Source organism: Symsagittifera roscoffensis, unplaced genomic scaffold (genome assembly GCF_963678635.1).
Source record: "Symsagittifera roscoffensis unplaced genomic scaffold, txSymRosc1.1 SCAFFOLD_288, whole genome shotgun sequence".
NCBI classification, from domain to species: Eukaryota; Metazoa; Xenacoelomorpha; order Acoela; family Convolutidae; genus Symsagittifera; species Symsagittifera roscoffensis.
In genome coordinates, this window is record NW_026970900.1 from 11,333 (window position 1) to 24,371 (window position 13,039).

General features: G+C 44.8%; 2 protein-coding genes across 2 annotated transcripts; both read left to right on the plus strand.

The window, feature by feature from the left end:
• Window positions 1-6,195: 6,195 nt before the first annotated feature.
• Window positions 6,196-6,564, plus strand: LOC134856028 (GATA zinc finger domain-containing protein 24-like). Its single transcript, XM_063872398.1, has one exon. It carries the CDS (start codon window positions 6,196-6,198, stop codon window positions 6,562-6,564), a length of 369 nt encoding a protein of 122 aa, XP_063728468.1.
• A 4,495-nt stretch (window positions 6,565-11,059) lies between these two features.
• LOC134856029 (uncharacterized) lies at window positions 11,060-12,484 on the plus strand. Its single transcript, XM_063872400.1, has one exon. The coding sequence runs from the start codon at window positions 11,060-11,062 to the stop codon at window positions 12,482-12,484; it is 1,425 nt and encodes a 474-aa protein (XP_063728470.1).
• The last annotated feature ends 555 nt before the right edge of the window (window positions 12,485-13,039 follow it).

The window sequence follows — 13,039 nt, forward strand, 5'->3', positions numbered from 1 at the left end:
CAGCAGCGGTCCCAGAATTGAACCTTGCGGAACTCCACTGGTGACTTCTTTTAGGGTTGAGCTACAGTCTTCAATCTTAACGCATTGCTTTCTGTTGTTGAGGTATGAATATATCAGTGACAGCAATTTCATGCCAATTCCAAAAATTTTGATCGTCGTAAGCAGAATATCATGAGGTACAGTGTCGAATGCCATGGCAAAATCCAAGTATAGAACTGCAAGTTCTTGTACATCCTGTTGATCGTTCAATTCGTATATTCGGTCAAGAAATAGAAGAAGTTGAATTGTTGCGGATCTACGCTTTCGAAATCCATGTTGACTTTCATGTAATCTGTATTTCACTTTAGTATAGAGTTTGTCAAATATTATTTTTTCAAGCAATTTTGAGCAGCAGCAGAGTAGGCTGATTGGTCTATAGCAACTAACATCGGTCTTACTTCCTTCCTTGAAAACAGGGGTTACTTCACTATTTTTCCATATTTCAGGAAAAATTCCTTTGTTAAGGCAGGTTTAAAATTGAAGGGTAAGTGATTTGCTTAGAGTTTTGTGACATGATTTCAAAATGAGATTGCCAATGTTGTCGTGTCCCATTGATTTATTGACATTAAGTTGCCTCATTATTTCGCTAACTTGACTTTGGTCAACAATAAATCTATTCAGCTCACCCTTTGGAAAGAGGATACCGGTTTGATGTTCTTTTGTGCCAAACACGCTGACGAAATAGTCATTGAATAATTCACATTTTTCTCTTTCATTTGATGATTCAGTGTTTCCGTCTTTGACCGTCGAAGGAATTGTTGGGGTCTTGCGTATGCATTTAAGGTATTTTTGAATTTTGCTGAAAGTTCTTCCTTCTAGGACGGTTTTTTCATATTCCGCTAGGTCATCTTCGGAAAACCTTTGAATATCTTTTTCAAGTTTTTTGATCTTTATTAGTCTTTCGAGACCTTGTTTTGGTTTTCTTTTCATTGTTTGAAGTTTTTTGATGAGGTGGGAGGTGGCTGGCGTGATCCAGGGTTGTAACCTTGATCGATGCTCAGTTGTTCTAGGTACAAATTTTTCGATTTTTTCCCACAGCCATTCGTACCATTGTCGGATAATTTCGTTCACGTTACTGTAGCAGTACGGGATAAACGGTTCAGTTTCTATTGAAGAATTTAAGCTGTCCCAGTCTGCTCGTTTGAAAGCATATCAATGATTTGTTTTTTTTTTGGAAGGTTAATGCAGCTAAAGGCGGCAATTGTGGTGTAGAGTGGTTTGTGGTCAGAGAACTGACTAGTTAGTTTATCTCGAATATTCCTGTCGATTTGACATTGTAAAATTAATTCTGGATTGTCGCAAAGCAGCACGTCTAGTTGAGTTGGTGCATGTTGTGAAAGATTTAGTTCAACTAATTTGTCCAGTAGTTGACTCTCGTATCTGTCAGATGAGAAGAGTGCTTCCCAGTATGATTGTGAGACATATTATTGTTCGCCGCTATCATCAAGAACCAACTACGACTTCGACTGGTCCCAACATATCTTGTTCAACAATGATCATGGATATTCCACCCGGTATACTGCTTCTTGTTGATTCCATGGGCCAAAACTTCGTCTCTCCAAATCAAATGTTCTGGGTGCGATGTGAGCGCCTCGCCAATCACCTGAGTCATTCAGTTGAAAACGTTCCGATATCTACTTTTTTTATACTGAAGGAGGCTCAACTCCTGAAAATCAGGATGGTACTTGTATCTGTTGGTTTTTGATGTCATCCACAGCTCCCTCTCCTGTCCCTCTCGATGTTAACTTCTAAATCTAGAAATGCAATCTTTACAAAATGAATTTGGTGTTCCAATAATGAACTATAAAGTAGGATGAACTCAATTGGCGGCTTGAACTGTTTTCTCATGGTCACCTGTGACCGTCCGCACAATATCATCAACTTAGCGGAAGAAAATTTTACCGAAAAGAAACTTTTACAATGTCAGACCGTTTTATGTATTTTTCGAAAATCAGCGTCTGATATATCTCCGCATTCAACGTGATACGAGATCAAGCTTCCTTCACTTTCTACCAATTTTGGCCTGTAGACAACCCTTTTGCTGCATTGAGGGGAAATTTCTCTTTAATTTTTTGTGGGTGACATCAATTTAGGATTTTCCAATTATAGTGCATGTTCACCTTTTTTGAGTCAAAGATTTGCTTGATTTGTGGACAGAGAGGCGCCCATTACTAATTTATCATTCTGAACAAACCACAAACAAAGTTTCATTGCCATTAAAATGCCCTCAACTGACGGTCGTTTTAGTAATTTTTTTACAGTCTTTCTCGCCATTGCCGCTAATTTTTCCGGCTCATATAACACTCTAACCGCTGTTTCAATTACTTTCTTGAGACAAACATTTGTTTATAAACTTTTAAAAACAACTGAAATTCATTTCTAAAATCAGAAATTTTTACATCAATATTGCGGCCCATGTTGACCTCTGATAATTCTTTTTTCAATTCAGTGAGGTATGAACTTAAAAAGCCGGCGTTGTCAAATTTAAGGGATTGGTCGACGCAAGTACTCAGGTAAATTCAAAGGCTATGAAATCGGAATGTCGAGATTGGTCATCAGATGGCTTGACTTACTGGATGCAGCCCCTGCATTGATGGTTCAAAAAAGAATGAGAAGTAAAGAAATTGTGCTTGGCACAAAAAAATATAAAATCAGTGGATAAATAACCATTGTTTTTGTTCTAACAACTGATGTTGGGGAGAAATTTTGCCTTCGGGTAGGCTTTTTTGAGGATTTTTTCTTCGAAAGCAAACACCACGAAAATACTTATAAAGGTCGAGTGATACACTATTATAGATTCCTTTCAGTCGTTCGAGATTCAACCAAAAGTTAAGCATTTCCAGAGAAAGCCTCATCGGCAAGAAAAAAAATACAAACCTTGTCGAAACTGCATGTCTACTTTCGAGCGAACGAAGAAAGCGGTCAGGCTAATAAAACAACAGCAAATTTAACTAAAAACTTTTAAAAGTTAATTATAATTTTCCGCAGATTTTGAGCAAAGTGTAGATGAAAGCTTTTGCTAAGTCGACCAAAAGATTAAAGATCAAGAAAATGACAACCATGTGTAAAAACTTCAAAATTTCTGACCAAATTAATCATACAACTTTAAATTATAATCATAATTAAACAAATTGAATTAATTTAAAATTTTTTAAAAGTTTTCCTATAATTTTCTGAGGTATTTATCAGTTTTATGTTCTCTTAACCGTTATAACTTTTGGTTTCGGGATTATGAGCGTTATTTGAATTTAGTAGCCCTGTTTGTATATGGACCAAACAATTTAGTGTTAGTTCACTACTCATGAATTCTTTGCGAGTATCGATTTACCATCCAGTGTGAGCATGACGTCTAGTGATTTTCCGTCTAGTCATAACTCTAGAGTGAGTATTTCAGGGGGTTGCCTATTTGGTCGTTAATCTCTGAATTCAGCTCAGCGGTTCCGCCTACCTCCTAGCTCATTTTTGCAAAGGCTAATTTCCTGGGGAATCTTCTTTGCAATATCCATACCCTTGTGGCTAAATGTTGCACTGTCTCGCCAATAGTGGTGGAACATCTTCCAATATTTATCAACTTATACATCAAATTGGATCTCAGTTCACGTGCAGAAGAAGTTTCATGGGATGGCAAGCAAATTTTGAAGTTCTTGGGTAAAAATCATTAGTGCCCGGATATTTGTTCCCTTTGTGCAGCCTGTTGTGTCTACGACATTTGAACTTTATTCTTTGCCGAACCTACTTTTGCCACATTTTCGACATGAATATGCCGCCAAATTACTAAACTGAAAGACTCAAAACTCAAAAATCAAAAAAGAAATCATTTAAAAAGAAACAACTAAACTACGATCTGAAATTGGAATCTTAATCAACCAAAACGTATTGCCATTGTCATTGGCGCACAATAGTTTTTAAAAAAAGAAACCGAAACCAAGGTTTTTTTTGTTTGAAAAATTAACGAACCCATCCTCATACTAACCAATCATATTGTTTACTTTTTTTTCTTTTTTTTTGGATTGTAAGTTCCAAAGAAAAAAAAAACTCAAAATCATTTTTTTTGTTACAATACAATTGCGAGGGTTCCATGTAATCAAAGGAATTACATATTGGCCATTTTACATTTTGTCTGACACGTCAAAACATGAATTAAGTTTAGGAGACATAGTCAATTAAAAATGAATTCAACCTATGGTGCTGTTTTTAAAGTCATAGAAACAGACGTAGAAATTTTAGCAAAAGCAATTAACCAAGCCATAAGCGATTCCGACGAAGTACAGATCATCAACGATTTCGTAACGGAATTGAAGAGCTTGCTTGACGATGCCAATAACGAAGCAGTCAAGATAATACGCACCGGAACGGACCAGCAAGACTCAATCATTGAACGATTGAAAACTTTGAAAGTTTTGTACCGAACGATCAAACTACGATCAAAAAGATACGAGCGTACCCTCAACAACACTGCCACGTCTTCTTTAAACTCACATCACGAGTAGCCAATAACGTCTCGACGCCTTCAATAATACTGCAAGCCTTGGAAAATCTTCCCCTTCGACGCCAAACGGAAAGTTTAACCCGTAGTACCACTACACAAAACGTCACCATGGACCAGGACACCCCGGACGATTTGCCACAATTTTCAGGATTGCCAGCAATCTTAAACGCTACTTCAAACCACAGATCAAAGTCCGCCCAGGACAATTCAGGACTCCTACTTCGCCCCGGATCTAACAGCGACGCCAATACCTTGGATCATCGCATTCATCAACAACAAACAGAAACTCTTGGAACTCAAACTGCCCATGGAACTCACCTCCATCCTCAGTCAAACCTCTCCTTGCAGCAGCCGAACGCCGACTTGTCACAAAGTTCAAACCTTCAGCCGAACCACCCAGAAGCTCAACTTCAAAGAACGACTATAGAATTGAACAAAGGAACTCAACTCCAAATTGACAGCAACAGTGGGACAAAGACCGAACTCAGAAGTTCAACTTCATGAAACGTCACCGCACTCCAACCCTGGAACTCAAATCCAAGTTTTCAATCAGCAGATGAACGCACCAGCAACCCGACAAAGAAATGTTTCAGCGCCAATATTTCTTCCGACAGCAACTTCAAAAGCAGCTCAGAGTCAAATGATTGGACAGCAAATCACACACCCAATTCTTGCTCCCCAGACAGCTAGTCCCCCACATGGACTATACCAGCCTTCACGCCAACAACAGAACCAGCCTTCAAGCCAACAACAGAACCAGCCTTCAAGCCAACAACAGAGGACACATAATCCGAATAGCACCATTAGACCCATCTTGACGATTGGAAATCAGAATTCAACCAATCATCCCCCCACCAACGTGTTCAGTGAACACCAGACGACAACTAAGGGTATCACAAACAACAACGGAGTACCGATACCTGCACAACCAGCACTACTGTCAACAAACCAAGGAGATCAACGAACAGCAACAAATTGGACCTCCAGCCAGCCGACCCTGACTCACCAATGTACACAACCTGCCATACGATCGTACCAGGAAGGATTTCTGGGAACCACGACAGCATACAACCCTACGAACATGCCGACATCATCAACAACAGCCTTCACTCATGCAGGTTGCAGGGGACCAACAGGAACAACTCACCCAAATATCAACCGACCTCCCCCTCATCAACATGCAGTCCATCAACATGCAGCACATCAACATGCAGTACATCATCATGCAGCACATCAGAACCAACCGACTTATTTTCCGATTCGGACCAACCTTCGAACAGCACCGATAGACCACAAAAATCATCACACGATCTCGAAGATATTCAGGAAAACAGTGCCCATTGTCAAACCATTCATATTCGACGGAGAACCTGAACAATGGTTAGATTGGATAGGACTGTTCAACGCAACCATCAGCAGCACCGACATGACAAACTCGGAAAAGATGACACATCTGCAGAAACTTGTATCCGGAGATGCCAAATCTCTCATCCGAGGATATGGATGCAATGGAGCAATGTATGACGCAGCCCTTCAGCGACTGGAAAAACGACTTTGGTAACCCGACGAAGATAGTTACATCCTTCCTTCGACTACTCGACGCCATCAGCGGCCCCAATCTACGACATACCAGAAGCTACAAGGACTTCGCTAACTTCCTACAGACAATGTTCGATACATTCACGACACTTGGATTCCAGCACGATCTACACTCTACGACAAATGTCCAAACAGTTTTGTCAAAACTGCCTACCCCTTGCCGACTAGAATGGAATAGATACAATCTGCAATGCAACATCAGACAACCATCACTCATCGACCTCACCAATTGGTTCAACATCTACGCCGAAGCATGCAGCGATTTGCCGAGCAACAGCAACAACAACAACAACACCACCAGAAACAGCAGCAGCAGCAGCAACAACTACAACAGCAGCAACACTCAAGGATCATCATCCAACGGTCACACCCACCAACATGGACCATCGGATCACCGCGCCAATCAGAACAACCGGAACCAGCAACGCAGCCAGTAGCAACATAAATCTGGACAAAAAGATCAACGACGAGATTTTTGCCCGGAGAAACGCAATTGCCAGTACCTTGGAAAATGCCAACACTTCATCGCAATGAACCCAAAGGACAGATTACAGCATGCCAGGGACCTACAACTATGTTTCAACTGCTTCAGCCCCCACAAGTTCGCCGACTGTCAATCAACGCAAACCTGCCGGACGGACGGATGCAGTAAGAAACACCACACACTTCTGCACAACAGCAGCACCTACAACTCGAGGACACAGAGGGAGACAGCTAACCGGAACTCCAGACAACATGACGACACCACCAACTGCAGCACCAGCATAAGCAGAAGGAAATCGACTGGCCACATTCCGACCCTGTCAATAACGATCTCTCATGACAAACATAGAGTTCATGCCTATGCAATGCTTGATTGTGGAAGCAAACTGACATTGCTTAAATCATCAGTCGCCCCTCCAACTCAAACCAGATCTGTAATTAGACGACACCATCCAGCTAAACCAAGCACTGACATCATCAGACACAGCTTCTACAAAGATGACGATCGCGATTGGACCCTACAACCAGCAAAAGCAGCCATTTCAACTAAATGACATCGACGTCATAATGGATTGGAACCTTTCCCAATTCAACCCTGAACTCGTCAACTCCATCTGCCAAAGGAACGAGCCACTTCAACACATTCGGATAGCCACACTGCCCTCGAAAAAAATCGGAATCATCAATGGATGTGATTTTGCCGAACTCGTGACACCTTCAGAAGTAATCCATTCAAAACAAAATGTGCCTATTGGATGGAAAACGCCACTTGGATGGTCTCTCTTTGGACGAGACAATGCAGCGACACCCAACGACATCAACACAATCAACTTCACGACAGACGATACACTGTCTCGCCATGTAGCTGAATGGATGAAAATGGACGCGGAAGGGATTTCAACTGACCAACGCAGCCTCTCAACAGACGACAAGGAAGCTCTCCGCATCTTGGAATCTTCAACAACCCGCTTGCCCAATGGACACTACGAAGTTGGAATGCTTCGAAAAGCGTGGACAACAACTGCCAAACAATAGATGGCTTGCCAAGAAGCAGCTCGACAGCCTTCTCCAACGACTGAAGAGAAACACCGAGATGGCACAGAAATATCAGGAGATCATCGACACCGACTTGCAGAAAGGTTTCATAGTCAAAGTTGATGATTCCTATGAAGACTTCTTCTTCTTCTTTTGTCATTTACGCCCCGTGAGGGGGCCTTGATTCCCAGTTTCCAGGACATGTGATCCTGTGTCTTGACTTGTTGTTTTTTGTCACCCAAGTACCGCATTCTTCGCATTGGATTCTGGCTCTCGTTCCGGCGAATCGTCCTGTGATAATGGTGTTGGTTACTTCTGGGGCTGTCGGGTGCTCTCCTCGACAGGTCCTTCGGTGTCTTGCCATGTTGCTCAATGACAAGGACTTCTGACACTTCGGACAGAACCCACCCTGACCTCCTTGGCACGCCTTGAAGTGGTTTGTCAGAGCAGCCTGGTCCGAGAAACTGTCGTTGCACTTTGGACACTTGTAGTCCACTGACTCCCTTCTGTGTGCTTTTCTCTCGTGATTCGTCCGTCCTCCTTTTGATGCGCACTTCTTGTCGCATCCGTCCCAGCGGCAAGGCCAACCGCTGTCACTTATTCTCTCTCGATTCCATTGTGAGCGGGCCGGTTTTTCCGATCCTCTGTGCCAGTTGCACATTTACGTCTCCCAGTTTTTGAGGAACGTCCTGCGATCTGTAACGGTCTTCTTCCATCGTTTCCGGCATTGGTGAGGTTCTCGCTGTTGTCGTCTTCATGTCCCGCTTCTTTCAGCAGTCTGCGCCAGTACTGGATGGTGTTGCCTCGCGAGTTCCCACTGCGTGTCCTCTCCATGTCCCAGGATCCGAGGACGGCTTTCTTCACAATCCTCTCAACCGACATTCTGAGAACGTGGCCCATTCGCTCTAATGCTCTGCACTCGATCTTGGTCCTTATCGATTCAATATTCAGCTGTCTGCGGATCTCGTAGCTGTTGACTCCTTCATTCTGCATCCTGGTCAGTGTGAGAGGTTTTCCATTGTTCCACACAAACCTGTAGGCTCTGTCTGCAACGCTCTGGAACTTCTGGATGTCGGTCGGTGTCCATGCTCTAACGCTACAGTCGAACAGGAGAGTGGACTCCACTACGGCTTGGACCACCAATGCTCTGGTGCGCTTGGAGAGGCTCGAATTCCAGAGCCATTGCTTCACTCTGCTCCACGCGTGGTACCCTCCCTTGATCCCGGCTCCTCGGTCTTCTCGTTTCCCGATGAGGGTTCTCAGCATTCTAGTCTTCTGGGCGCTGGTTGTTGCAAAAGTGATGGACTCTTCTTTGCCGTCGTGGCATTTCTCTTCAAACTCCATCATTTTCTTCTTGATCACCTCTTTCCCTGTGACGAGCTCTTTGGTCCAACCAAGTAGAGAGGTGTCGTCTGCGAACAACGAGTCCTCCAGGATGAAATTACACTTGTTGCTGCTACGCAATGCTCTGGGTGCTTCTCTCGGTGGGAGGCTGCCTCCTGGTGTCCACCTCCAGGTGAGACCGCACTCTTGGCCTCTCTCCGACGCCTCCTTTCTCCGTTCTCTTTCAGCTCTTCTTATTGCTTCGGCATGGTATACGTTGAAGAGGATAGGTGATGTTGCGCACCCCTCTCTGAGTCCTCTGGCGGGAGCCCAATCATCGCTGAGACCTTCCTTACCTTTCACCCGGTATCACGTTTCTTCATGGAGACCTTTCAGCAGGTCGAGCACCTTGTCCGTCATGCCAAATCTGGCTAACATACCGCACAGAAGGGGTTTGTTGGTGCGAGGGTAAGCCTTAGTGATGTCTAGGAGGACAGCCCCTGGCCGGTTCTCGTTGCACTCGTCTGTCATCCCGTGCACTCTTCTTGTTTCATCTTCCATCCGGATAATGGTCTGCGTTGAGTCAGCCGTAGACCTTCCACCACGGAAACCGTTCTGGTTCTCATCCAGAACGCCAATGGTTTCTGCCCATGTCCGGAGTCTCGTCGCGAAGATCCGTGCGATCAGTCTGCTTGCCAGTGGTAACAGGCACACTCCACTGTAGTTGCCCAGGTCGTTTTTGGGACCTTTCTTGTGCAGGGGAATGACTCAGCCTTCCTTTATTTCTTCTGGCCAGTCCTCCGGCTTCACGTCTATCAACCGCACAATCATCCTGTGGAGCTGCTGCTTAATTGGTTTGCTGGCCAACTTTACTGCTAGCATCCGAACACCGTCGTTCCCTGGTGCTCCATCCCTCATCTTGGCCAACTCCGTTTCAAACTCCCTCCACGTGACCACTCTCTCCAGTTCAATGCCCGCTTCCAGTGCTTTCTGGTCGGTGCGCTCGTGGATCTCTTCCAGGGTCTTAACGATCTCGTCTCGTCCTCTTTCGTATCTGTTCTCTGATACTTTCATAAAGTGACTTCGGAACTCTTCGGGGCTGAAGGTTTCGTCCTCAAAAGTGCAGTTGTCTCTGATTCCAATACGCTTCAGGGTCTTGTACAGCGTCCCGATGTCCCCTTGGAGTTCTGCCTTCCTCGCGTCTTCGACAATTTCCATCCACCACTCTTCTTCCCACCGTTTCTTCGCTTTTTTGTAGTCTTTCCTGACCGTCTTCCGCTCTTCTCTCGCTGTCAGGATGTTGTTGTTCATTTCCTGGGTAAGTTGAGAGATAAGGTTCTGAAAGTTGTCGATCTCTTCCAGGTGAGTATCTAGCCACGGGCTCAAGTTTCGTTTCGCTTAGGACCCACAGGCTAGATTTCCCGCTTTCTCAAACAGCTTCATTGCGTCGTTCCAGTCTTCCACTGAATCCTCCGGGTTCTCGATTTTTTCTTGGAATTTCGCTGCCACTTCTTGGATCTTCAGCTTGTCCCAATCCACAGTCCGTCTGCACTGGACCTTCGTCGAACCGTGGTGGCGCTTCTTCTTCTCTTCCAGAGTGCAGGTCATCCTCTTCGCCCGGTGGTCGCTCAGTTTGTTCACTCCCAACGTGCTGACGTTGATGACTCTTCGGCTTCTCTCCTTCTGCTTAACCAGAAAGCCGTCTAGCTCGTGCCAGCTTCTTGTGTTGGAAGAACGAGTTCACCCACGCTAACGGGTTGGCGTGGCACCACTCGATCAGGTCCACTCCTGCAGTATTCGTCTTGCCCAGCCCGAACTTCCCTGCGACTGTGTCTCTGTTCCGTTCTCTGGTGTCCCCCACGCTGGAGTTGAAGTCTCCGCCGATCACCAAGAGGTTCTTGGTTATCATCATATCTTCCAGTTCCTCTCTGTATCTGGCGAAATCGTCCGTTTGTCCTTCCCACAGAGGTTGGTACGTGGCCACGAACCTCACTCCGCTCATATCCACTGCCGTGTTTCTGTCGCCACACTGTCTCTTGTATCCTTGTTCCTTCCACTCCACCGCCCACAGGACTGAAGAGAAACACCGAGATGGCACAGAAATATCAGGAGATCATCGACACCGACTTGCAGAAAGGTTTCATAGTCAAAGTTGATGATTCCTATGAAGACTCAACAGGAAAATGGTACCTTCCTCATCATCCAGTGACAAACATCAATAAACCTGGCAAGGTACGCCGAGTCCTTAATGCATCGAGCATCTACAAAGGAGTATCACTCAACAGCAACCTACTAACTGGACCAGACCTCGTCACAAACCTTACTGGAATCGTTATGCGATTTCGCGAGTACCAAATCGCTATTTCTGCCGACATTGAAGCAATGTTCATGCAGGTCTTCGTGAGCCGAGAGGAACAGCCGTATTTGCAATTTCTGTGGAAGGACAACACGGGCCAACCCGCAACTTTCCAATACACCCGCCACATCTTCGGAGCTACCGACTCACCATGTGTTGCCTGCTACGCCACTCGACAATGTGCGAAGGACAATGCCGACAAATATCCAGCCTTGGAGCAAATCACAAAACGCAACATATACATGGACGACCTATACAAAGCAGTTTCAACACCGACGGAAGCGACACAGTTAATGAACGACCTTCAAAAGATGTTCAGCCTTGGAGGTTTCAACCTCACAAAATGGACCTCAAACTCTCAACAATTCCTCACAACAGTCAACGAGAACCACTTGGAAAACAGCGACAGCCTCACCAAGAAGGAAGGACCCCTCGAAAGAGTTCTTGGAGTGAAATGGAAACTAGACACGGACGTCTTTCTTGTGGAAGCAAAGAAGTTTCACGCCATTGACAAGAAGGACTTAACGCAGCGCAAACTATTGAAGTTTGCTTCTTCAATCTTTGACCCGCTTGGAATTACGATGCCACTGACAATTCGACTACGACAATCACTTCAACTTGCCTGGAGTAATGTACCTCAATGGGACAAACCTCTAAACATGAAGCATTTAACAGACCTCAACGATTGGATAGACAAGCGAAGCCAATTCAAAGACATCTGCCTGCCCCGGATTTACTTCAAACCAGAAACGAAGATACTGGAAACCCAACTCCATGTATTCAGCGACGCCTCCGAACTTGCCTTAGCATCAGTTGCTTACCTCAGAATCAGATACGACGACGACACAACGGAACTCAAGTTCGCCATTGGAAAAGCCCGAGTAGCACCCATCAGCAGAATGACAATTCCAAATCTCGAGCTTCAAGCCGCCACTAACGGAGCTAAACTGTCTCGTTTCATCAAAGAACAACATGACATACGAATCGACAGTACGACACTATGGACAGATAGTACAACAGTTCGTCATTGGATAAATTCGCCGAATCAACGACACCGGATCTTCATTGCCAACCGCCTGAATTTCATCATGGACTCAACATCTTCACTGGACTGGAGATACGTGCCCAGCAAAGACAACGCATGGTTACAAAGCATGTGACTTGACTACCGATTCACGATGGATCAAAGGACCAGACTTCTTGTTAAGACCATCATCAGATTGGCCTAATCACCCGCCAACACAACCTACAGCCGATATTCATCTGACAGACAACGACCCACAACCGCCAACATCAGTAATCGACTTCAACCGATTTAGCACTTGGACAAGAGCACTCAGAGTTACTTCATATGTTCTTCTCTTCGCAGAAAACATCAAAAGGAAGACACGCCAGAGCCTCTCACTTCAACACCTCACCTTAGGATTCGCATGGATCATTAAACACTCACAGAATCAATCATTCCCCAAGGAAATAGCATGCCTGACAAAGAAATCTGACATTCCACCCCGCAGCCCTCTACAACCTCTTTGCCCCTTCATTGACTATCACGGATACTTACGTGCCAAAGGACGACTACAGAAAGCTTCTACTTTGCAGCCGACATCCAGTCTTTCTGAACGCAGAAAACTACCCAATACAACACTTCATGAAGCAAACACACGAAATGCATACCTTGCCGACGCCTTCGACAGGAACCAGTGAAGCCTCTGATG

What these genes read in the sequence shown, in the direction of transcription:
- LOC134856029 (XM_063872400.1), top strand. Translation starts at nt 11,060, where the DNA reads ATGGCACAGAAATATCAGGAGATCATCGACACCGACTTGCAGAAAGGT.
- LOC134856028 (XM_063872398.1), top strand. Translation starts at nt 6,196, where the DNA reads ATGTTCGATACATTCACGACACTTGGATTCCAGCACGATCTACACTCT.